At 39.4% G+C, this 26170-nt stretch overlaps 1 protein-coding gene across 10 annotated transcripts in view; it reads right to left on the bottom strand.

Moving 5' to 3' along the window:
* Nucleotides 1-26170, bottom strand: part of ANKS1B (ankyrin repeat and sterile alpha motif domain containing 1B) — a 1250258-nt gene that overhangs the window by 1105332 nt on the left and 118756 nt on the right. For all 10 annotated transcript variants that reach the window (XM_056114313.1, XM_056114308.1, XM_056114302.1 and 7 more), the window contains exons 2-3: nucleotides 11387-11467; nucleotides 25-181 (exon numbers count right to left, since the gene is read on the bottom strand). In XM_056114313.1, coding sequence (XP_055970288.1) covers nucleotides 25-181; nucleotides 11387-11467 — 238 coding nt within the window. The remainder of the gene's footprint in view (nucleotides 1-24; nucleotides 182-11386; nucleotides 11468-26170) is intronic.

Here is a 26170-nt window from a genome sequence, read left to right on the forward strand (position 1 = left end):
TGAGTGAACATTTGACAACTTTACCTGTTCATTGACTCTGGAATGTGATGGTCCATGATGAATAAGAATCTTCACAATTTCTACATCTCCCTTCCAGGCCGCCAGGTGAATAGGAAAATAACCTTTGTTGTCTGCTACATTTGTTGAAGCCTCATACTGAAGTAGTTTAAGAACTATGTCCCTATAAAAGAAAAAAAAACAAAAAGAGAACACAACAGGAAAGAAAATATGGTAAACAATAAAAATTTTATTAAATAGATCTTTATGAGTATATTAAATGGTGGCCAGCATTTAAAGTAGTCATTCACGGGCCAGAGAAATAATACAGCAGATAAGCACTTACCTTGCATGTGGCTGACCCAGGTTTGATCCCAGCATCCCATAAAATCACCTGAACCAACCAGGACTGATTTTTGAGTGCAGAGACAGGAGAATAATGGAATGTCATTATGCAATGTCACGTGTGGCCCCAAAACCAATCATAACAATAATAATAAAGTAATCGTTCAATGTATTAAGACATGAATTGAGTTTAGGAATCTACTTGTTCATTTTTGTTTTGCATCTACTCTAAGGGTCAAAATGCTCTATTCAGAAAAGACATTATATGCCTATGTTCATTGTACCATTATTCAGAATATTCAAAATTTGGAAGCAACCTAAGTGTCCAAGAACAGATGACTGAGTAAATAAACTATGATATATAAACACACACACACACACACACACCAAAGAAACTATTTCATAGAATTCATCTGGGCAAAATGCAAAATTGATCTAATTATGTTAACTAAACAGATTAAGTAAAATGATTAAAAGCACTATCTCCTTCTTATTTTTTTTTTAGATTGGAGGTTCTCTGATAACCCATATTTGAGTTTTAGCTTGAAGCAAAAGCTGAGATACAAGAAAATTCCATGTACAGAATCATAAAAAACGTTATTTTATAACCAAGAGATACCTAAGAGTTTTATATCTCATTTCAACAAATAACTGGAATAAGGGATTGAAGGTGAATATCAGAGAATAGCAGATAGCACAGTAAGTAAGAGAACACTAATAGCAAGCTGCAATATATGCCCAGGTTCCAAAACAAGTTAAATTTTTCAGAGACAGCACATGACACCATTCAAATAAGTGAAGCTTCTGCACTTTCAGTCTAAGTTTAAGAAATCCCAGTAAGAAAACAATAGAACATATACTCAATATCCCCTCTGTATAGGATTTTCTATTACTGTCCACCAAGTTTTTGAAGTAAAAATTCTGAACTTCAATACTCAACCTCAAGAGTAAATAACTAATTAGCCTATATTATAAACTTGTATTAAATCATCACAAACAATAACTTATAGTAGTGATTGATACAACCAAAGTCTTTCTCAAAATCAGGCAAGCAACTGCCACAGGGGTGGGGTGGGATGGGGGAGTTGGGGGGGTGGGAGGGAAACTGGGAGCACTGGAGGTGGAGAATGGGCACTGGTGGAGGGATGGGTACTCAATCATTGCATAACTGAAATCCAAGCACAAACTATTGTAAGTCTACAACTATACCTCATGGTGTTTTACTAATAAAATTTTTTTAAAAATATATATTTTCTTTCCGAGTGTAACAAGAAATATTTGATAGACTTACCAGTATGCTTCTTTACTTTCAAATCATTCAGACTTTATTTTTTTCTTGGACCCAATTTTCATTGAGATTTTCTAATGATATATGTAATATACATTCATTATTTATCATGAATATTTATAATCATTGAAAAGACTGAGTTTGGAAGTGTAGTTCAATGTGGCAAAGCACATGCCTTGCATTTGCTTGGCTCTGGGTCTGACCCCTGGCACCTACTGGCAGGTGTGGCCCTGAGGCTCACAGCAACAATTTACTGATCATTTGTACTGTGCAGTGTTACTATATCTAATATCTAAATCAGACAAAAATGGGGCTAGAAAAATAGGACAGCAGGTAAGCTGCTTGCTTTACATGTTGCCTCCCTAGGTTCAATCCAGAGTAACACCAGGAGTGATCCCTGAGCACAAAGCCAGGAATAAGCCTTGAGCATAGCTGAGTGCAGCCCCCAAAACAAGAAATATTCATAATTGGTATGCTATAGGGGCTGGAGCGATAGCACAGCGGGTAGGCGTTTGCCTTGCACGCAGCCAATATGGCCGACCTGAGTTCGATTCCTCCGCCCCTCTTGGAGAGCCTGGTAAGCTACCGAGAGTATCCCGCCTGCACGGCAAAGCCTGGCAAGCTACCCGTGATGTATTTGGTATGCCAAAAACAGTAATAAAAAGTCTCACAATTTGTTGTGAGATGTTACTGGTGCCCACTCGAGCAAATCGATGAACAACGGGAGGACAGTGCTACAGGTAAAGGTAAAGGTAAAGGCCCTCCCGTTGATCGTCGATTTGCTCGAGCGGGCCCAGTAACGTCTCCATTGGAGACTTTGTTGTTACTGTGTCTGGCATATCGAATACTCTCGGTAGCTTGCCGGGCTCTCCTAGAGGGGCGGAGGAATCGAACTCGGGTCGGCCATGTTGGCCGCTTGTAAGGCGAACGCCCTACCCGCTGTGCTATCGCTCCAGCCCAGTGCTACAGGTATGCTATAAAATGGTCTTTGGTAGAAATTAGGTTCCTAATTAAAGGACATGTGAAAATATCTGTGAAAAATAAATTTATATCTTTGGTTAAATATTTCTGTCAAGGGCCGGAGTGATAGTACAGTGGGTAGGGCATTTGTCTTGCACACAGCCAACCGGGGTTCAAGCCCTGGCATCCCATATGGTTCCCCGAGAACCGCCAGGAGTAATTCCTAAGTGCAGAGCCAGAAGTAACCCCTGAGCATTGCTGGGTGTGACCCAAAAGAAATATATATATATATATATATATATATATATTAATTAATACGGTCCTCCCGTTGTTCATCGATTTGCTCGAGCGGGTCCAGTAACGTCTCCATCATGAGACTTGTTGTTACTGTGTTTGGCATGTCAAATGCATCACGGGTAGCTTGCCAGGCTCTGCCGTGCGGGATATATATATATATATATATATATATATATATATATATATATATCTGTCAATTTTACTAAATCATAAAAATGTTGAGCTACAAATTGCTATCTATCTTTTTAATGACATGCCCATATATATTATAAGTATTTAGGCCTTTTTCTTCCAGGCTCATTAAGAAAATATTAAATTTCAAGTTCTTTCTATACCATGGTGGGGGGGAGGGAGGGAAGCCACACCCAGCAATGTTCACTCAGAACTTATTCCTGGCTCTGAGCTGACTCCATCATTCCTGATGGAGCTCAAAGGATCTTATGTGATATCAGGGATTGTACCTGGGTTAGTTACAGGCAAGACAAGTGCCCTACTGTTGTACTATTGCTCCAGTCACACTTTCTATAATTTTTAAATAAGAAGGGCCAGTAACACTGGTATTGCACTAAATCTATTATTTTTATCAAGCTAAAATTCATATATTTAGTTCATGAATATACTACAATGATTCAATACATGTATATATTCCAAAATAGTCAATACTATAAATATATTTAATATTCATTTTCCTTTTAAGTTGCATTCACCTTCCAGGAAAATGAATAATAAACATGCTAACTATGTTTGGTTATCTGTCATGAAATATTGTTATATTAATGAACAGTGTTCAGAGAACAACAAGTACAGAAGTAATACCTTTATCTTAAACATAATCTCAATTTTTATTCATAGCTCTTAGAAATAAGTCATACTCTAAACCCCAAAGTAAAAGTGGCTGAGAGCTGAGGAAAAATGATTCTATTCCCCTGCACCAAAACATCAAATTAAATTTAACAATAATCCAGTTAAGAATAGTATATTTGGGGGGTTGGAGCAATAGCACAGCAGGTAGGGTGTTTGCCTTGCATGCAGAAATCGATCCGGGTTCGATTCCCAGCATCCCATATGGTCCCCTGAGCACTGCAAGGGGTAATGCCTGAGTGCAAAGCCAGGAGTAACCTCTGTGCATCACCAGGTGTGACACAAAAAAACAAACAAAAAAAAAAGAATAGTACATTTTGTATCTTGTGGTATACTATAAATTTAGGTAAAATTGGGAATTCTGAGTATTAATTTCTAATATACTTTGTTTCATTCTTTGATACATAAAAATACCATAAACATAAAGTGTCTTTTTTTAAAAAAATAAAGTGTCTTTTAAGAAATTCTGAGTATAAGTTTTGAGCAAAACTAAATTAAGTGGGAAAATTCAGTATTCGAATTTCTTTATCTCAACTGCAAGTTCCTCAATAATTAATTAAATTACCAAAGATTTTTATTTTGCTATTGCATCTTCAGCCTTAGAGTAGTCTAAAAAATGGGAAAAATCTAAATCATCATTACATGCTATATTAATAAGCTGAGGAAATTCTCAAATTCATTAAGGTCCTTTTAAGTTCAGACTTTCTTGAAAATTTTACATCTCTAACAGAAATAAAGCTGCAGATGAGGTTAATATATGAAAAAGATTTTATCTAAGACATTCTGTTTACAAGCAGAGGTTTACTATATTCTGGATTCATTTTTCCATAATTTTTATAGTAAATAAAAGCCAATTTTAGCTAGTTTCTACCCTTATCCAGGAAAGAATCAATCAGAACTAATCTGTTTTCACATCATTCAAAGAGCACTTCATGGCCCAGATTATACAAAGTTTTATAGGAGTTACTTTCAAAAAAATCCAAAAAGTACAAATCAAAACAACAGCAGATAGTTTCGCTAATCTGGATTCTAGATCCCATCTGAAATGCAATTTGGATTACAGATAATTGAGCCCAGGATTCGAACATTAAATATTTAAAATACAAAATGTAAGAACAGAAAACATTTTAACCCCACATATATCAAATATGAACAGTCCAAGGACACAGCTAACAATTTAGTGCTAATGTTTTTTCAGGACAGAATCCAAGAATTACAATGCAGTAATAAAAAATTGGTTAGAAAGAAATGGAGCAACTTGCTCATTTTGTGTATTAGATAACTAAAAATCAAATATAAATATATAGGACAATTAGTAAAACTTATAGAAAATGATTAATTATAGGGAACTGTTTACACATTTTAAAAGAAAGGATGAAAAGAGAAGAGAGTAGAAGATAAAAGGACAAATATAGAAGGAAAGAGGGAAGAAAGGAAAAAGGTGAGTGAGACACAATCATCTCTACCACCTTGCTAGCTAATTGTAATTCAGCAAAAAATTAAGATTAAATCTGTAGTAAAAAGTAGAGGAGTTACCTTGCCTATATATTTAAATTAAAATAAATATTAGTAGATTTTGTTCACTAATTACACTTTTCTTATCACCTGAAGGTATTAATATTCTAATGTCATTTCAAGTGACCCAGGAAATCACCAATAGGGTTCACTTCTTATTGTACCCTGATGGAGCTAAACAGAGAAGAGTTGTTCATTACAAAAAAACCATATCTCAGGTACAAATGCCGCTCCATTTGTGAATTCACTAACATTGATAAGAGTTCTTAATAAAACATATCAATAAGAATAAATAGGTTTAATTTACAGTATAAAATTTTAAATTGAAATTCTTTGCTCAAAGCAAAAGACTTCAACTAAGACTTCGACCACACAACTCAATAAGTTCCAACTATGATTCCATAGCCTTTCATACTAAAATAATCATATTTTTGTGGAAAAGATCTATAGCCGATGGACAGAACAGCAACGGCAAGCATGGCAATGGCATGTTTCTAGGCTGACCCCCTAAGGCTTTCTTGTGAAGAGCATCACCAATTGTTCTTTACCACAAAGGCAAAGAAAAGTCATGTCATAAAACTCTATGACAAGTGCTTCTCCTTCAAATTACTTTTCTCTGGCTAATATTAAAATTAGCATTCCATGTGAAACACACTATTTGATTATAATGGGAAGAGGTCAGGAAATAAATAATGTGACAGAGAAAAAAAATCCAGCTGGACTTTAGGAAATTGATGTCCATAAGCCACCAAGGGAAGACCGTGTGGAGTGTTAGTAATGCAAACACCTGAGAGCTTTGACACTAGACTCACCCTCCTTAATATCTAAGGGCTCCCTAAGTCACTTTTCCACAATGGCCTTGTTTCCTTAACAGTAAAATGAAAGAAGGTAGGTAGAGCAGAATAAATGGTCTCTAATGTTTAAAATGCATTGATAATTTTAATGACTAAAACATTTTTAAAAAACTGTATACTCTAGAACAAATTAGGAACTTCAGAAGTATAACATAGTGTATAAATTAGCAATAATTAACACTAAAACAGTATATCATAAAATGTCATAGTGGGAAGTAACAATGACAGATAACCAGTCAATGCATTTCAGAACACTGAACTGAGGCTTCGGAGGGCTGGTTAAATGACTCAAGGCCACAAAGTTAGCAGAGATGAGGAGATGTGGTTAGAATTTTCCTAATAAGGAATGAGTATAATCTTTCCATAAAGTGTATAAAAATTAAAATAAAAGCAAGATACTCAGATTAAATTTTAAAACAGGTGTATAATTCTCAGATTATATCTATAACAAGAGAGGTCTTTAAAGCTATTTTACCAGGGTTGGAGTGATAGCATGGCCATAGGGCCTTTGCCTTGCATGCAGCTAACCTGGGGTTAGTCCCCCAAGCCTGGCAGTTGTGAACAGAACCAGGAGTAATCCCTGAGTACTGCCAAGTGTGGCCCAAGAAACTAAAAACAAATAAATACATTAAAAAAAACTATTTATTTTTTAAAAAGTACCTTATCTCATGCCCCTCTCATTCTGATACACTTAGAGATAGCAATTTGATTCACTTAAATCACCTTTACTTAATGCATTTCTAATAGAAACTAAACTTTGGGCAGTGAAAACTCAACTGTTAGACATATATATGTGTATATACATATATATACATATAAAGAGAAATGTAGAGGTCAGCATGTAAAATTGAATGTCATTTATTAAACACTAAAAATCAAGGAGTTATATGAATGTCAAAACTTTCTGGAACAATGTTATTTTGAGGCATGTTTTTAATAGCATGCTGAGATAGGAAAAGGACTATTGTGAAATGGCCAGTTCTAAGATCTTCTGTCCATTAGAGTTGACAGTTTATCTTCCTAATTGTAACTCCAAAAGATATAACTACACCAAAACTATAACTGAGATGGCCAAATAAGCTATCCTTCTTGTAAATCTTAAGTTGATTTAATTCTGTTAAATTCCTGGCTAGAGTCCACATTTAAACAAAGAGTAATTCTTTTAAAAGATTAAGTTGTTAAGGATGTGTACATATTCTCCATGCTACAAAATGCCAGCAACACAATTGAAAACACTGTCAAACACTGTCCTCCTGTTGTTCATCAATTTGCTCAAGTGGGCCCAGTAACATCTCCATTGTGAGACTTCTTGTTATTGTGTTTGGCATATTCTCTCAGTAGCTTGCCAGGAGAGCCAGAAAAGATACCAAGAGGGGTGGAGGAATCGAACCCGGCTGGGTTGGGCTGGTTGCACACAAGGCAAATGCCCTACCGCTATGCTATCACTGAAAAACCCAACAAAATAACAAGTTCTAAGTTAGAAAACACAAGATGACAGAGTATAGGAATTGAACGAAAAGAAATGTAATTTGCTAATTCTACACTATAAATCCAAGTGATAAATCCAGTATTATCCAAATGATTGACTAAACATAAATTTGTTTATGCAATACATTTTAAGATTTTAAAGTCTTAGGGTCTGGTGCCACAGCAGGTCAACCTGTACCCATGAAAAAGTGCATCAGCAGCCTGATGGTGCCTTCAGATTTCCTGATACCCCAAAATTGCCATGTGCTTCTGGTCCAACCCCAATAATTCAGGACCAAGTGTTCCAAGAAATTAAGTGTTCAAAAGTTAAGGTATGTGGGAGTCATGTCCACAAACTAACTCCGGTTCAGCTATACGAGCTTATTTATCAGCCTTGCTTCAGAGACCCATAAATAAATCTTCAAAAAGATCAAAAACCTCAGTTGATCTTGGGCCTGCTTAAGGCTGAACAGACCACGGTAAAATGGAGGAGGGTGGGTCAGCCTGGTGCCTGCCCAAGCACAGTCCCCAGCAGCTGCTTGCTACCACAATCCAAAATCACTCCAACCCTCCAGTCAGACTCCACCATCTCGGGACGGACCTCACCAAGATATAATCTGCCTAAAATTTGGGTATGCAGGTTTTGTGATTGAAATCTCCAGGTATTCTCCGGGTCAGGATGGGCTACCTCCCCTCACCTTCCTATATTCTGGAAGCCTCGGCAGTCATGTCCACAGCCCAAAGCTGCCACCTAGTTTAAAAAGTTACTCCAGCCCTGAATGAACATGATGACCTCTTAGTACCTGTACTGCAAACCATAATGCACGAAAGGAGAGAGAGAAAGAAGAAAAGTGCCTACCATAGAGGCGGGCTGGGGCAGAGGGAGGGCATGTTACGGGGTAGTGGGAAGGGTCTTAGATCATTGTATGACTGAAACTCAATCATAAACAGCTTTTTAATTATTTATTTTATTAATACTCAATGAACAATTTTATTTTTAAAAGTCTAAGTGACAATGACACAAATTATAGCTCCCTTCATGAGAGCTTTAAAGGCATCAAAGTATGATCCAGTATGACTAAGTCCCTGTGTTTCAATTCACAGATCAAAAGAAATGTTTAGTGAGGGTAAAAGGTAAAGGTAAAGGCCCTCCCGTTGATCGTCGATTTGCTCGAGCGGGCCCAGTAACGTCTCCATTGGAGACTTTGTTGTTACTGTGTCTGGCATATCAAATACTCTCGGTAGCTTGCCGGGCTCTCCGAGAGGGGCGGAGGAATCGAACTCGGGTCAGCCATGTTGGCCGCTTGTAAGGCAAATGCCCTACCCGCTGTGCTATCGCTCCAGCCTGTGAGGGTAAAAGGTTTAAGGGCAGTATACAACCATACTTTATAAAACACTGAACTGAAGGGCAGAGAGAGAGAGAGTGAGAGAGAGAGAGCACAAGGCTGACCCAGTACCATAGATGGTGCCCTGAGCACCACCAGGAAATATCCCTGAGCAAAGAACCAGGAATAAGGCCTCAGGTGTTGCCATAAAAACAACAAATACATAAGTGGAATTAAATGATCCGTATCTGGGAATAGAAACTTGGATCCCTCAGAGGAGAAGCAGCTAGAAGGGAGAGAAACATGAGAGTGGTTGCCTATCTTCAGATGGGGAATGCACGACATGGGAATCATTCGGAGGACTCAGCACCCCTGGCAGTGCTACTCAAAAATTAGGTTACCTCGATAAAACCCTGGAAATAAAATGGTGGTCCTGGGTACACACTCTTTCATTCTTCACACTGAACATCGGTCAGTTTTTGGTGATGCAATATAGTCTTTTAATACTTTGTTTTGCTTTATTAAGCACCATGATTTCCAAAGTTATTCATAGCTGAGTTTGGGACACACAAACTCTAGCACCAATCCCCCCACCACTGTCAACTTTCCTCCATCTGTTGTCAGGTTCCCTCCTGTATCACACCCCCTCCACCATCACTACCACTAGCCTGCCATCTTGATAGGCAAACCTTTGAAAGTTTGGTTGTTAAAGTCTGAGTCCCATGATTTCAGTGTTGTTGACTCTGTGGTATGGATATTTGGATCAATCACTTAATACCATCAATAAACCCGAATCTCCTGCCCACTCCCACCCCGATTGCTTCTCATCTGCCTCTCCCCCAACTCTTCTGGGCCAAGGGTGATCTAGGCATTCCCCTTTAAAACCATTACAACTCCACATACAATTGTTCTAAATACCACATATAAGTGACATCGCCCTGTGTTTATCCTTCTTCTGGCTTACTTCATTGAATATGACATCTTCTAGTACCATCTATGTTGCAGAAAATTGCATGATTTTATCATCTCCATGATCTACTTATCTGTCATTGAATATCTTAGCTATCGTACTAAATTAGGCAGTGAATAATGGTGTGTATATGCCCTCTTGAATGAATGTTTTTCTGTCCTGGGGATAGATACCCAAAAGTGGAATGACTGGGTTTGTATGGCAGCTCAATTTTAAGTTTAATGAGAACACTCCACACTGTTTTCTAAAAGGGTTGAACCAAACAATATTTCCACCAGCAATGGTTGAGGGTTCCTTTTTGACCACATTCCCACCAACACAGAGTGTTCACTGAAACTGAAGAAAGATGATAGGGGAGGGAAAGAAAGGAAGTAAGTACGTGATCATGAAAGAACACAGACATCGCCATAGTGGAAAAAGGGAGCAAAGATACACAGAGATAAGAAGCAAGACAAAATGCAAGACAAAGATATGTAGAGATTTTGTCTCTATGTATCTTAAACAGAAAAGATATGTATTCAAGAGAGAACACAGTTTGAAGAGTAAGTCTATCATTCACATTTTTGAAATCTAATCCTATAGTTTAAAGAAGTTTAGAGCCCAGGAATATAGAGCAAAGGGCTGGAGTACCTGGTGTGAAAGTGATATGCATGGGTTCAATCCCTGGCACCACACAGTCCCTGGAGCACTACCTTGAGTGACTTCTAGGTACTGAGCTGGAACTAACTCTAGAACACACCCAGGTGTGACCCCAAAACCAAAAATAAATAAGCTGAAAAACCAGAAATACTCTCATGAATGACTAAGAAAAAAGCATTTCAGCTAAATGTTAATTTTAGCTAGAATCTTTTGATTCTAGCTGGAGCGATAGCACAGCGGGTAGGGCGTTCGCCTTACAAGCGGCCAACATGGCCGACCCGAGTTCGATTCCTCTGCCCCTCTCGGAGAGCCCGACAAGCTACCGAGAGTATTCGATATGCCAGACACAGTAACAACAAAGTCTCCAATGGAGACGTTACTGGGCCCGCTCGAGCAAATCGACGATCAACGGGTGGGCCTTTACCTTTACCTTAGAATCTTTTGAAGTGGTTCATCTAAGTACTGATGGCTGCTAATAGCAAGTATTGATTAAGATTTCACTCTAGATGAGCATTCCCATGTTAGGTGAAAACACTAAAAAAAAGGTAGAATGGTATTATTGAGTGTATTATAACCCATTTCTCTCCCTAATCTACGCATGACTAACATGGTCCCACTGCTTCTTTCTTTCTATTCTAAAAGATATGAGTATTTGAGAGTTGTTCTCTCAGTTTACATTCTGCACATACTCCTCTTGAGCAACATTCCTCTGAATTTTAACTTGTCTGTACTGCTGCCTAGTGCCTCTTCAAGTTTACCACAGCCCAGGGGACACAGGGCAACATGAGACAGGTATCATCAGACATAATTAACTTCATCACATGTAACTGAATATACAAGGATTCCAGTCCAAAAGAGTGGCACTTACTTATGTCCATTTAAGGCTGCGTGGTGTAAAGCAGTGTAACCCGAACTGTCTGTGCAGTTCACATTGGGGCCTCGCCAGATGCTGCAAATAAAGCACAAGCGCAGAGTTAACGGTTAGGCAGAATCGTGCTTTGAAAAACAAAAAGAAGCTTGATAGTCCCACAGCCAGCAGTATGTTGCATATGAAAATTTTAGTCATGTGGAAAATGATTGCCATATTTCATGCATTCCCTTCAGAACAGTAACTTCATTTATACGATGCAAGGAAATTATTAGGAAATATAACTATCTTCAGAAATGAATCACAAATATAGGTCCATAGCCATACATTAAAATTTAGATTAAAAATTCCCTTTTAATTTATATCATTGCTCAAATATTGGGAGCAATTAACATTGAGCTATTACATTCTATACAAAAAAATATTTGTGACATCTGCCTTCTCTCCTCTAACATAGTCATTCTGAAATGGCAGGAATTTATGTAAGTTATAAGACATTTAGGCATTTTAGGAAAAATATAAACTTCTCTTGCTATCCAATTGCTACTAAGGAAACATAAGTATTGCGTACTTAAAAATATAACTTAGAATTTGAACTGATGCAAAGCACAAAAAATTCAACTTTCTTGAAATATCATAATTTTACTATACAATATATTCTAGAAATGACATATAGAGATATTAAGAAGTCCATTTTATCCTTGATTGTTACAATTACAGAAACTATTTTAACTTTTGAGAAAAGTACAGCATCAAAATACAATTCTCCAAATGTAGACAAAATGCAACTTTGTCTAATGATCATGATGATATTGAAGTCATCAAAAGAAACACCTAATATAACAAAATAATTCATTCATTCAAAAATATTTATTATACAAATAGGAGACTAACATCCAAGAATAGCCGAGATAAGTACCAGGAGGATTACTCCATGGCTTTGAGACCAGCCGCACATGCTAGGGGAAAAGGCAGCTCAGATAGAGAAGGGAGCACCAAATAAAGGGTGTTGGGAGGTTCCTCTCAGGATGGGAGATTTGTGATGAGAGTAGACTATAGACCAAACAAGATTGCTACTCAAAGTCTCTTTTGCAAACCACAGCACTCAAAAGGAGAGAGAACAAAAGGGAATGCCCTGCCACAGAGGTAGGGTGGAATGGGGGGGATGGGGGGTGGGAGGGATACTGGGATCAGTGGTGGTGGAGAATGGGCACTGGTGGAGGGATGGGTACTTGATCATTGTATAACTGAAACCCCAGCACAAAAATTTGTAAGTCTACAACTGTACCTCATGGTATTTCACTAATAAAAATTTAAGGAAAAAAATATTTATTATGCAACAATGGTAAGTTAAGATAGGTACTGAGAGAATTAAATTACAACTGAAGCTCCTTCTTTGTAAGAGCAGAGTCTAGTGGACAAGGCTGAGGCATAATCTAACAATTACAAGCAGCACAACTATTTAAGCACAGGCATATCTGAGAAGACAGAGACTATTTTCTTCCAAATAAGCGATAATGATGGCTTTAAACTAAGGTGGAAACATAAAAATGAATAGAATGTGTTTTGTTGGATAGAAAACAAAAGAAAAATTCAATTAGGTGCAGGGACTCACTGTAGGAAGTAGCAGTAGTATAGGGTGATGCAAATTTCAGACTTAGATGACTGGAAAGAAAATGACAATAACTAAAACACAGAAAACGGGAATTTCTTTGGGGAGAAAGTGCAGGTGGAGAGCCATGGATATAGATTTTTGGAGACAATGAATTCTAAGTATAGGACACACATAAAAGTGAGAATCTTTAGAAGATAATTAAAATATAGTTAGAAGCATGGCTCTGGACTTAAAACTATCTGAGTTCAAATTCTGACTCTAATACCTAGAGTAAACATGGATGAAGTACACTGCCCATCAATTCAATTCCTCACCTGTAACATAGTGCAAAAAATAACAAACAGTACTGTCTCATACACTCAAGTATAAGGCAACTAAAAACCTGAAAGTTTCCCAGTATTCTCTGAAACTCTCAGAGAACTTATATGAAAGTACCTACTGAGAAAAAAAAAGAAAAAGAAAAAAATGAGAGGAAAGCAGGTAAAGGTAAAAGGTAAAGGCCCTCCCATTGTTCGTTGATTTGCTCGAGCGGGCCCAGTATCGTCTCCATTGGAGACTTTGTTGTTACTGTGTTTGGCATATCGAATACGTCACAGGGAGCTTGCCAGGCTCTGCCGTGCGGGCGAGATACTCTCGGTAGCTTGCCGGGCTCTCCGAGAGGGGCGGAGGAATCGAACTCGGGTCGGCCATGTTGGCTGCGTGCAAGGCAGACTCCCTATCCACTGTGCTATCACTATGCTGAATGGTGGGCAATCAGCAATAGTTAAGGTTCCAGCAGAGAAGAAATAAAACCAAGGCACTACACAATTTAAAACAGAAAAATTCCAAAAGGAAGTCAAAGGTCAAGTTAGATGCAAATCAAATCATCTATTTGGTAATTAAGGTCTAAGGAGATCAATGTCCAAATATAATCAGCCAAGTTTAAGGTTTTAACTCCATTTCAATCTTAGCTTTGCTTTATCCATTACTTTATTTTATTCAAAGGTACCTGACCTCACAAGGATAGAAAAAGGGATAGTTAAACTGGAAAGGCCATAAAATGAATATATGAGTGTATCATTAAGACTGCCAGACACTTAGAATTTTTTTCTTTTAAAAATAATCTGGGGATGGGGAGAAACTTTAGGGTGGTGGAATGCATGTTTTTGCATATACGAGGCCTGGAGTTTGGCCCCCAGCACTGGATGGCCCCACCAAGCACCAGGGTGTGGTCCTGATGGCTGCATTGCTGGGGTAGTACTGGCAGCCCCAACACTGCTAGCAAAATTACATCACCAGGTCAATCACTGAGCCATCTATGTTGACAGCGTACCACCAGAGTAAATATACAAATTCACTTGATCACTTGATATCCTGTTAATCATCGATTTGTTCGAGCGGGCGCCAGTAGCGTTTCCATTCATCCCTGTTGCGTGCTAGTGTAGCACAATGGCATCTGCTCATTCTAGGAACACAAACCAATCGTTCAGAGTCTTGACAAAGAAATCTGACCATCTCATAGGTGGGCAGCCACGCGATCTTTTTACATCCTGTGGAATCCAGTTGGTAATGGCTCTAGTCCAACGGTCATCTCCAAATCTCATTACGTGTACAGCCCATCTGATTTTCAATGCCTTGGTAAATGAGATAAAGGTAAGGTAAAGGTAAAGGCCCTCCCGTTGATCGTCGATTTGCTCGAGCGGGCCCAGTAACGTCTCCATTGGAGACTTTGTTGTTACTGTGTCTGGCATATCCAATACTCTCGGTAGCTTGCCGGGCTCTCCGAGAGGGGCGGAGGAATCAAACTCGGGTCGGCCATGTTGGCCGCTTGTAAGGCGAACGCCCTACCCGCTGTGCTATCGCTCCAGGTAAATGAGATAGTGTCCCTGATTCTTGACCGTTGATGGAGGTCGGAACTCCAGATTCTTTCTCTCATTTGAGAGAAGCATGATACTCCAACCATAGATCTTTCGATTCCTCTTTGGGAGATCAGAATAGCATTCTCATCCTGTTTTCATAGGGCCCAGGTCTCTGAGGTGTATGTTAATGCAAGAAGAACAGTAGAATTGAAGAGATGTGCCCGGTACCAGATAAATACCTCACCAGCAGACCTCCACTACCTCCACTACCTCAACTACCCAGCTGCCGCCACACTCCAGGATGCTTTCAGACGCTTGGCCAAGACTCATGCATGAGTGAAGCCCCACAGAATCAGGTAAGCGGAACTCTGAGACCTTGGACTCCAGGCTCAACAGACCCAGGAACAGAGATCCTCTGCCTGCTCCCACCAACCTCAGGTGACCAAGGGATTAAGCCAGGAGCTGCACTCTACCCTGCCCTGTCTGCTTCCACCAACTGCTGGCAACCCAGGGATTACACACAGAAGACCCACCTTACCAGTACCAGATAAATACCTCACCAGCAGACCTCCACTACGTCCACTACCTCCACTATCCAGCTGCCGCCACACTCCAGGATGCTTTCCAGACCACGCAGCTGCAAAGCAGCCACACAACACATCATAAGACACTTAATATCCATCTTCCAGGATTGTGGCACCATATTTGATAGGGTTCAAATATGGTTTGAACCATGGGAACACCTGCAAGAGTGATTAGAGGCCGCCCTAAAAGCTTCTATCCCTCTCGGAGAGCCTGGCAAGCTACCAAGAGTATCTCACCTGCACTGGCAAGCTATCCGTGGTGTATTCGATATGCCAAAACCAGTAAATACAATGGGTCTTCATTCCCCTGACCCTGAAAGATCCACCAATATGGCAGCGTTAAGAAGGATGAGGAAGGAGAGGCTGATAAAATCTCAAAGCTGAACTAGGCTGCTAAAACGAAGAAAGACAAAAATGACTGTACTTTCAATGCACGTATGCTGGTATCAGATGCATCCAAAAAGGACTTGATGGTACAAGTGCAAAAGATCAAGCACGATATCATTGGTCTGACTGAGACAAGAAGGCATCAATCACATCATGCCATTTTCGACACTGGAGAAGAACTATTCCTCGGAACATGCGACAATCATATAAATTACTTAATCATAAATCCGGCAAAAACTGTGCAAACCTATACAAGGAAAATTACAAAATACTTCATAAGAATAAACAAATGGTGAGATAATACAAAGTTCACGGTTCAGAAGACTCAATAATTATACTGTGATTTTCCAAAAATTGATTTTCTTAAATGGTTTAAAGGTCATTCAATTAAAACCTGAGCAACATTTTTTTTGTAGAAATGAACTGATTTTAAAAGTCATACGGAAATACAAATGACTTACAATAACCAAATCTGTTGGAGTTGGGGGAGAAGCACCAGATGAGGTAGGATACTGATAGCACCTGATTTCAAGTCTATAATAAATTCATATTAAAAAAGGATTAGAGTAACACATCATTGAAATATAATGGGGAACCGAGACTCTACCTAGACTCAGACCTACACATTAAAAATAACAGATCTTTGACAGAGGTGCAAAAGTCAGCTCACAAAAGAAAGGTGCGCATTACATATGATGGGCAGAGCTGGAATGTTAAAACTGAAAGCCTACTATCAACGGTCACGGTCACGGTCCTCCCGTTGTTCATCGATTTGCTCGAGCGGGCCCAGTAATGTCTCCATCATGAGACTTGTTGTTATTGTGTTTGGCATATCGAATACGTCACGGGTAGCTTCCCAGGCTCTGCGGTGCGGGCGAGATACTCCCGGTAGCTTGCCAGGCTCTCCGAGAGGGGCGGAGGAATTGAACTCAGGTCGACCATATTGGCTGCATGCAAGGCAAAGGCCCTACCCACTGTGCTATTGCTCACTATCAACAATCTTGCAAATCACGGTGCCAAAATGTTTTTTTTTAATTTCACCAGAATAAATGGATAACCTTAGTTCAGATGATATTAATCACCACACAATGTGAAAATAATTGTTTAAAATGTATCATACATCAGGGCTGGAGAGATAATACAGTAGGTAGGGCACTCACCTTGCACACGGCTGACACCGGTTCAATCCCCGGGATCCCATATGGTTCCCCAAGTACCACTAGAGGTAATTCCTGAGTGCAGAGTCAGGAGTAACCCCTGAGCATCACTGGGTGTGACCCAAAAAGAAAAAAATGAATCATGCATACTGAGTATTGTTTGGTGCAGTACTGGAGGTCCCTGGGCATGACCCAGATGACCTGCTATTCCTTTGGGTGATTCATGAGCACTACTGGCCCAACCACCGCTGGCTCCTGCTAAGAAAGACTCTGGTCAATCTGGTTCCTATTTTCTTTCTTTTGGATCATATATCTGAAAGCAAAACTTTTAAAACTACTACAAGAAGACTGATGGAGATATTCTTGTGCATGGAACAAGCAGATATGTCATATATGACAATGAAAGTATGCAATTACACAAGAAAATCCAACAGACTGCACTTCATCAAAAACTGAGATTCTGCTCTCCAAGGACACAAACGAGATAACTCAAAAAAAAATGAACTTATTCATTGCAGCACTGTTTGCAGTAGCCAGAATCTGGAAAAACCTGAGTGCCCAAGTACAGATGACTGGTTAAAGAAACTTTGGTACATTTACACAGTGGAGTACTATGTAGCTGTTAGAAAAGATGAAGTCATGAAATTTACATACAAGTGGTACTACATGGAAAGTATCATGCTAAGCGAAATGACTCAGAAATAGAGGGATAGACATAGAAAGATTGCATTCATCTGGGGAACATAAAGTAACAAAATAGGAAACTAACACCCAAGAGTGGCCAAAATTAGTACCAGGAATCTTACTCCATGGCTTGGCGCCAGCCACACATGCTAGGGGAAAAGGGAGCTCAGATAGAGAAGGGAGCACCAAATAAAGGGTGTTGGGAGGATCTTCCCAGGATGGGAGAAGCATGCTGAAAGTAGACTATAGACCAAACATTATTGCCACTCAATGCCTCTTTTGCAAACCACAACACCCAAAAGGAGAGAGAGAACAAAAGGGAATGCCCTGCCACAGAGGCAGGGTTGGATGGGGGGTAGGGGGGTGGGAGGGATACTGGGACCCATGGTGGTGGAAAATGGGCACTGGTGAAGGGATGGGTATTTGATCATTGTATAACTGAGACCCAAGCACAAAAATTTGTAAGTTTACAACTGTACCTCATGGTGTTTCACTAATTAAAAAAATGAACTTAGGAGACAAAACATTGAAAATCATATTTTCGATTATATTCTTTGATCAAAAATACACTAATATGAAAATCATAAACCTGATTTTTAAATTTAAAATTTTTTATTGAATCACCATGAGCTACAGTTACAAAATTTTCATGTTTGAGTTTCAGTCATACAATGATCAAACACCTGTCCCTCTTGGGACTGGAGTGATAGCACAGCAGGTAGGGCATTTGCCTTGCACACGGCCAACATGGGTTTGATTCCCAGAATCCCATAAGGTCCCTTGAGCACCACCAGGAGTAATTTCTGAGCACAGAGCCAGGAGTAACCCTTGTGCATCACCAGGTGTGATAAAAAAAAAAACCACCTGTCCCTCCACCAGTGCACATTTTCCACCACCAATGTCCTCAGTATCCCTTCCTCCCAGGCCACCCCACCCCACCCCTCTTCCCACCTTTCCCCTTACCTCTATGGCAGTTTCCTTCTTACTCTTTCTCTACTTATGATTATTATGGTTTACAATACAGATAGTGAGAGGCCATTGTGCTTGATCTTTTATCTACTAAGTGTGCCAAATATTTGAATGCATACGTCCACAAGATATACATACAGACAGCAAAAAAGGACATAAAAAGATGTTTAATTTAACTTGTCATTTTAAAAGTAAAGGCCCTCCCGTTGATCGTCGATTTGCTCGAGCGGGCCCAGTAACGTCTCCATTGGAGACTTTGTTGTTACTGTGTCTGGCATATCGAATACGTCACGGGGAGCTTGCCAGGCTCTGCCGTGCGGGCGAGATACTCTCGGTAGCTTGCCGGGCTCTCCGAGAGGGGCGGAGGAATCGAACTCGGGTCGGCCATGTTGGCTGCGTGCAAGGCAAACACCCTACCCGCTGTGCTATCGCTCCAGCCCTAAATGAAAATTCAAATCATGGGATACTACCCTCATCTACTCAAATGTCCATGATATAAAAATCATCACACACCAATAGTGGCAGGACTATTAAGTGAATAAAATTCTCACACTCAGTGTAGACAAGTATAATGGAAAGCTCTAAGCATGTGTCTAACATATAATCCACTTATTCTTTCCTAGGCACTTATTTACTCACGAGAAATAAAAGCATATGTCCACACAATTAATTAAACATAAATATTAAGGCCAAGAAGAGAGTACAGTAATAAGACACTTGCCATGCATGCAGCTGACCAAGTTCAATCCCCAGTACCACATATGGTTCCCCACCAGAAGTGATTCTTGAGCACAGAGCCAGGAATAAACCCTGATCACCACCAGGTGTGACACAAATACATAGACACACACACACCCCCAAAAAAATAATAAATAATCTTAGGAGCTCAAAACTGAAATAATTCTAATGTTCACTTTTTTTACAAAAAGGTGGATAAACAAACTGTGACTAACTGTGATATAGCCATATTCTAGATCACTTGTTCAAAAATTAAAAGTCAGGAAATATTAAAATAACCAAAAAATCAGGTTAAAAATATAAACAACATTCTCAGATTCACTCCCTCCTCCCTTCTTAAAACTTCAGTCAGGGAGTATTTCATCTTTGAAATGGACTAAGTCTGAGTTAGAGGGTGGTAGCAGAGGTGGAGAGGAGAGGAAAATGGTACAAGTCAAAGAACTCAGCTTTAAACACTCCATAATAAATTTTTTTTCAGAACACTGATTGAATAGTATTTACTTTCCTTGCTCCTCTTACATGCCAATTCTATCTCACACTTTACCAAATATATCACGTTAATATTGCAAGTATGTACTAGAAACATACTGTTTGGTATTTTTTAATCGTGGTATGTGAATTCCATTATAGCTTCATTTAGGTGTTTTGTTTTTTTTTTGGTTTGTGTTTAGGTCACACCCACAGTACTCAGGGCTTCAACCTGGTTCTGTGTGGAACCATATCGGGGCTAGTGAGCAATCACGTCCAGCTGTGTGTAAGGCCAGCTCACCCACACTGTTCTACCCCTCCCCCTCTATTGCTTTTGTTTCATAATTTTTTCCCTGCAAATTCCTGTAAATAACTATGAAATAAAGATATTAATATTAAGGTTACGAACACAAAAATATTTACTTTAGAATTTTAATGGTATATAAGAAAAAGTTCATGTGTGTTCAACAGAGGAAACAACGAATTAGAATTCATCTACACTATGGAATATCATACACCATTAAAATAAACAATTTTTTAAATTTTTTATATTTTTAATGAATCATCGTGAGATACAGTTACAACTTACAAGCTTTTATGATTATATTTCAGTCATACAATGATCAAGTACCCACCCCTCCACCAGTGCCCATTCTCCGCCACCAATGTTCCCAGTGTCCCTCCCACCACCTCATCCTTCCCCACCTCTGTGGCAGGCACATTCCCTTTTACTCTCTCCTTTTGGGTGTTATGGTTTGCAATACAGGTAGCAAGTGGCCATCATGTTTGGTCCATAGTCTAGTTGCATCACACATCTCCCATCCCAAGCAAGCCCTCCAAGCATCATTCACTTAGTGGTCCCTTCTCTAACCCAGCTGCCTTTTCCCCCAGCATGAGAGGCCAGCTTCCAAGCCATGGAGCGATCCCCCCAGCCATTATCTCTATTATCCTTGAGTGTTAGTCTCCCATTCTGTAACTTCATATTCCACAAATGGGTGCAGCCATTCTATGTCTGTCCTTTTCTCTCTGACTCATTTCACTTCAGGCTGCACGACGCCTCCTCCTCCACAGACGCCATCTCTTCCTCCGGGCAGCGGCGCGGGGGGCCCGCGGATGACGGGAAGCCCCGCGGGGTCCAAATCACGCAGCCGCAGAGTCGCGATGGCGCGAGGAGCCCCGGGGCCGCCTGGGTGCACCGGCCGCATCTCAGTAGCAGTCTCCTGCCCCCGTGCCTGGCTATTCCTCGCCGGGGCCCTTGGAGGGGAGCAGGTTGAGCTTTCCTCCCCGCCCTGGCCAGGGCCCTGGCAGCCGAAGACCTCCAGGACCAGCCAACACCATGCTGAAACCACTCTTCGCACACCTGAAGGTACCGGCAGAGGGACAAAGCCACGTGGGTTCCGGGGCCGAGATCTCCAAGCCTACTCGGATCGGAGTCGAGCATCCTCCACCCAGATCCTCCAAATTCCAGTAGGCGGGGGTCACACCCACCAACTGGCCCCCTGGCGCCGTGTAATCCCATCAGCAGCCAAGACTCTGAGACTATAAAAACCAGCTCCTGGAACCACGCAGCCGCAAATGCGGCCGGCCACATCTTATTATGACATCTCATTCCCACTTTGACAAACTGGCAGGCTACCGAATGTAGCCTGCCCACACGGCAGAGTCTGGCAAACTCCCCGTGGCGTACCCAATATGCCAAATACCAGTAACAATGATGGGTCTCATTCTCCTAAAGAGCCTTGAATATAATCTCAGGGCTAGGATGAAGGAGACGTTACTGGGGCCTGCTTGAGGCAATCGACGAATAACAGGATGATCTGTGATCTGATCTGATCATTTCACTTAGCATGATACTCTCCATGTTCATCCACTTATATGCAAATAAACAATTTTGATCTATATGTGTTAACCTTGAAAGCCCACCAAAACACAATAAGTGAAAAAGTAAATAATAGACTATAATATGCTATCACAACATCTAAACAATAATATGCTGTCTCAGCATCTAAACAAGTTATATATTAACTTATTTTTATCCATACAACTATACTATACATAACTCTTTTTCCCATTGTACACTGGATCATACCTGGCCAAGCTCAGGGCTTATTCCTGACTCTGCACTCAAGGTGACTCCTGACAGTGCATGGGGGACTATATGCATTGCTGGAAATTGAACTATGCTGCAATACAAGGCAGCCTTACCTTCTATATACTATTGCTCTGATCCACCAATATAATTTTTTAATATTTATGTGATAGTTCTTACTCAGAATGAATGCGGAAACAACATAAGATCCCCACTCATCATAGATTTTATTTCCTTTGTTAGATTAGCCATACACACGTCAAATTAGCAAGCTGTAGAACAAATCCAAACAAAATAGGACTCCTATAGAATTTTCAAATAAATAAGATTTTCTTTGGTGAGAATATTTTATTCCCAGAACTTTGATATATTCAAGATTACTCCTAAATAAACTGCAAGCCTGAGATTATTCAGCTGATATTCATATGAATACTAACTATAATGCAAGCACAGCCACAGCTCAAATCAGCATTCCACCTTTGGCAGTCTGTCGGAAAATGCATAGGGGACAACACGATTGTTTCACCTTTTCTTAATTCTTGTCTGACTTTTGACACAGATCACTCCAGGACTCAGATATAAAGTCTCATACAAAGAGTCCACCAATCTTCCAAACCGGGTCAGTGTATGAGGGAATGGTTCTCTGACACATCAAGTCATAATTTCAAACAATGAGAAACAAATTCCCTCTCCTTTCAAATTTACAACATAATCATTCGCTTTCATTTTGGGATCAACTGGACAGAGGCACACATGCTATTGAATTCTGTCAGCTCTCATCTCCAGATGAACAAATTATTTTTATTTTCATGAGTTAAATAGATCTAAAGTAATGGGAATCAATAAGTACATTTATATTTAGCAGCTATCGGGCTAGAGAGATAGTACAGTCAGTAGAGTCCTTGCCTTGCATCCTGCCAACCTGGGTTTGATCCTCAGCATCCTATGTGGTTCCCTGAGCCCACCAGGAATGATTCCTGAGTGCAGAGCCTAGAGTAACCCCTGAGCACTGCTGGCTGTGGCCCAAAAAACAAAAACAAAAAATTTAGCAGCTATATGAAAAAAGTAAAAGATATGAAAATTATCTGTAATATCTAAAACACTGTTTTATCCTGTGACGAATATAAAATTATTGAGCTCTTTTTACATATTTTTTGTAATTTTTTTTCAAAATCAATGTTTCTTTTACATGCAGAGAATATCACAGTAGGATACGGTATACTGCAAAAGATTGAGAGCCTCATGTGGATATTGGGCCCCTCTAATGCACAACACTGATCTTATATAATTATTTTTGGGGAAGGAAGATAAAACATAAATTTCTATAATTTAGAATGACTCCTAAAAATAATTGAAAGCATTTACTTTGTAGTAAATGTAAATTTGTTTGATTGAGTCAGAAAATTTTTTAGTTTTAAGAAAATGGAGTAACCTCCTGGTACTTATCTCAGTTATTCTTGGGTGTTAGTCTATTTTGTTTCACTCCATGGCTTGGAGGCCAGCCGCACATGCTAGGGGAAAAGGCAGCTCAGATAGAGAAGGGAGCACCAAATAAAGGGTGTTGGGAGGATTCTCCCAGGATGGGAGATGCATGCTGAAAGTAGACTATAGACCGAATATGATTGTGACTCAATGCCTCTCTGTAAGCCTACAACTGTACTTCATAATTTTTCACTAATAAAAATTTTTATAAAAAAATTTTAAGAAAATGTGCAAGTAATATTTCAATTTATAGCCACATCTGAGACAACAAAATGCATGATTTCAAAAATCATACAGATTAGGAAACACCACAGCCAAAACTACAAAGGTCTGATCAATGACAGACCCTTTGAATTGCTTGGTGTAACTCTCAACCACTTGTATTTATTCGCCCAGCAAACCAGAATTGGCTAGCTGTGAACAAAAGTTATTCATTTACTTATAAGCTGCACATTTAGAGAGACAGACAAGAAAAAACGCATTTGCGGATATGAGAAGGATTTATAACCATGAAAAGAACCAGATCTGGGAAAACTATAGAGTCATGCATTTCGACTGGTTTCAACTTTGTCATTAGCATTCAAGTGTAAAACATGTAACTCCCTCTCCTCGCTTTCTCCTCCTCTTCAATTCCTGGAACAAAGCAAGCAGATGATTGTCTTGCTGTGAAAACACTGACAGACACTGCTCTTCCTATCCTCATGTTCTCTACTTAAGTAACAATATTTCCTAGGGTGCTGCTGTGGGCAGAATAATGGTATCACAAGGATTTCTATGTCCCAGTCTAATATCCATGGCCTGGAATCTGTGGAAAAGTTTGTTGCATGGCAAAGGGAAATTAAGGTTGTGTGTGAAATTGAGGTGTAGGGTGCATGTGTGTGTGTGTGTGTGTGTGTGTGTGAGAGAGAGAGAGAGAGAGAGAGAGAGAGAGAGAGAAAGAGAGAGCACATGTGTGTGCGTGTGAGCGTGTGTAGGTGTGTGTATGTTGTATCTGTATGTGTGTGTATGTGTGTTTTCTTACACAGTGACATTAGGTATCACTGTATCACTGTCATTCCATTTTTCATCGATTTCTCCAGTGGGCGCCAGTAACATCTCCATTCGTCCCAGCCCTGAGATTTTAGCAGTCTCTCCTCATTCGCCTTTCCCAACATTTGGAGGCTCTTTCAGGGTCAAAGGAATGAGACCTGTTATTGTTACTGTTTTTGGCATATCAAATACGCCATAGGTAGCTTGCCAGGCATTAGGTAGAACTACTAAAATAACGAGAGGGTAATTCCTGTCTTCTTGATGAATTTAATGCCTGCCTGGTAGGGTTTCACCATTTAGCATGCATGATTGCTGCTGAATTCACATAGATCCCTTTTCACCAGAGTAAATAAGCTTTGATTCTGTTGGTTATGAACAGAGACGCAGAATAACACCTTGGGGGTGGGGGAGGGGAGAGGTGAAGGCACACTCAGGATTTAAACGACAGGTTCCAATTCTGATTCCACCTCTACAATTTGGGAAATGATGTGTCCAATCTGTGTGCTGGTTTCACGCCTATGAAATGAGTAACAGTATTAGTTTCTTCCTAAGGTTGTGAAAATTACACCATCCCTATAAAATTCTGCGCCATGTTTCACACATAGCACATATTACTTCTTCCATTAGTGTAAATAATCCATAACGTTCTTCTGGTTTATTCCATTTATTTAGAATATCTTTCAGGATAATTATATGGGTTTTCTCCTTTAATATATTAACATACTGCATTCCTGATGAGTATCAAGCTTATACTCCTGGAAACAAACCTGTCTTTATATGGTATGTGTTTATTAATATAGCGTTGTACTATTGATTATAATTTGGAATTTTAGACTCACAGTAACATGTAAAATTAGACTCCAGTTTTCTTTGCTTATTTTATTTTAGTTTTGTATCAGGACTATGAGTACCATAGAAGTTTCTGCCTCTTTCTAACTGCCAGGATAAATTAACTACCACAAAGTGCCTGTTACTTTAATATCTGAAAGAATATTTAAAATCATCTCCGACTTTAGTGAAATAAATCCTTAAACGTCTTCTATGTCTCCAACTTACCATTACATTAAATTCTGTTTTCTCTCTATCCTATGAGCTACATTTAAACAAATTATAGGATGTTTATAATTTATATATTTTATGTGCTTTTAGTTACAATTGCCATTTTCTTTCCTTTTTTCTTTCTTTGTTTCAAATTTTAATCACTGTAATTTACAATACTGCCAATGATAGGGTTTCATGTATACAACATTGCAAGAACAAATCCTCTAAAGGAATGTCTTTCCCTCCACTATAGTGTCAGTGCCCCTCTCCTCAACCATGGCACCCTTCATCACCATTTTTATTCCTACTATTTTGTAGCAATATTTCCTCTGGTTTGCCTAAGTGGGTCTATTTTATTAATTATTCAAAGTTTCTGCTAAATTATTTTTATCAAATATTTGATGGATATTTTACTCTTTTATTTGCTCACTTTCTAATTTATTCCTTTCTGATATTAACAATAAAATTTAATCATCTATTTATTATATTTTTCTAGCCCTTGGAGTTGAATTAATCTTATTCTTTCTTAAAGCAAAAGCATGCATCCTGTGATATTTCACTGAATAAGGATTTGTCCACACCACTTTGGTTTTGACAAGTCAGATTTTCATTTCAATTGTTATATATACAGTCTATAATTGGGTTTTGATTTGTATACTGAATAGTTATGCTCATTTTAAAATTGGTAAGTACTTAAATTTCT

The sequence above is a fragment of the Sorex fumeus genome, unplaced genomic scaffold, assembly GCF_029834395.1.
Source record: "Sorex fumeus unplaced genomic scaffold, SorFum_2.1 ptg000003l, whole genome shotgun sequence".
NCBI lineage: Eukaryota > Metazoa > Chordata > Mammalia > Eulipotyphla > Soricidae > Sorex > Sorex fumeus.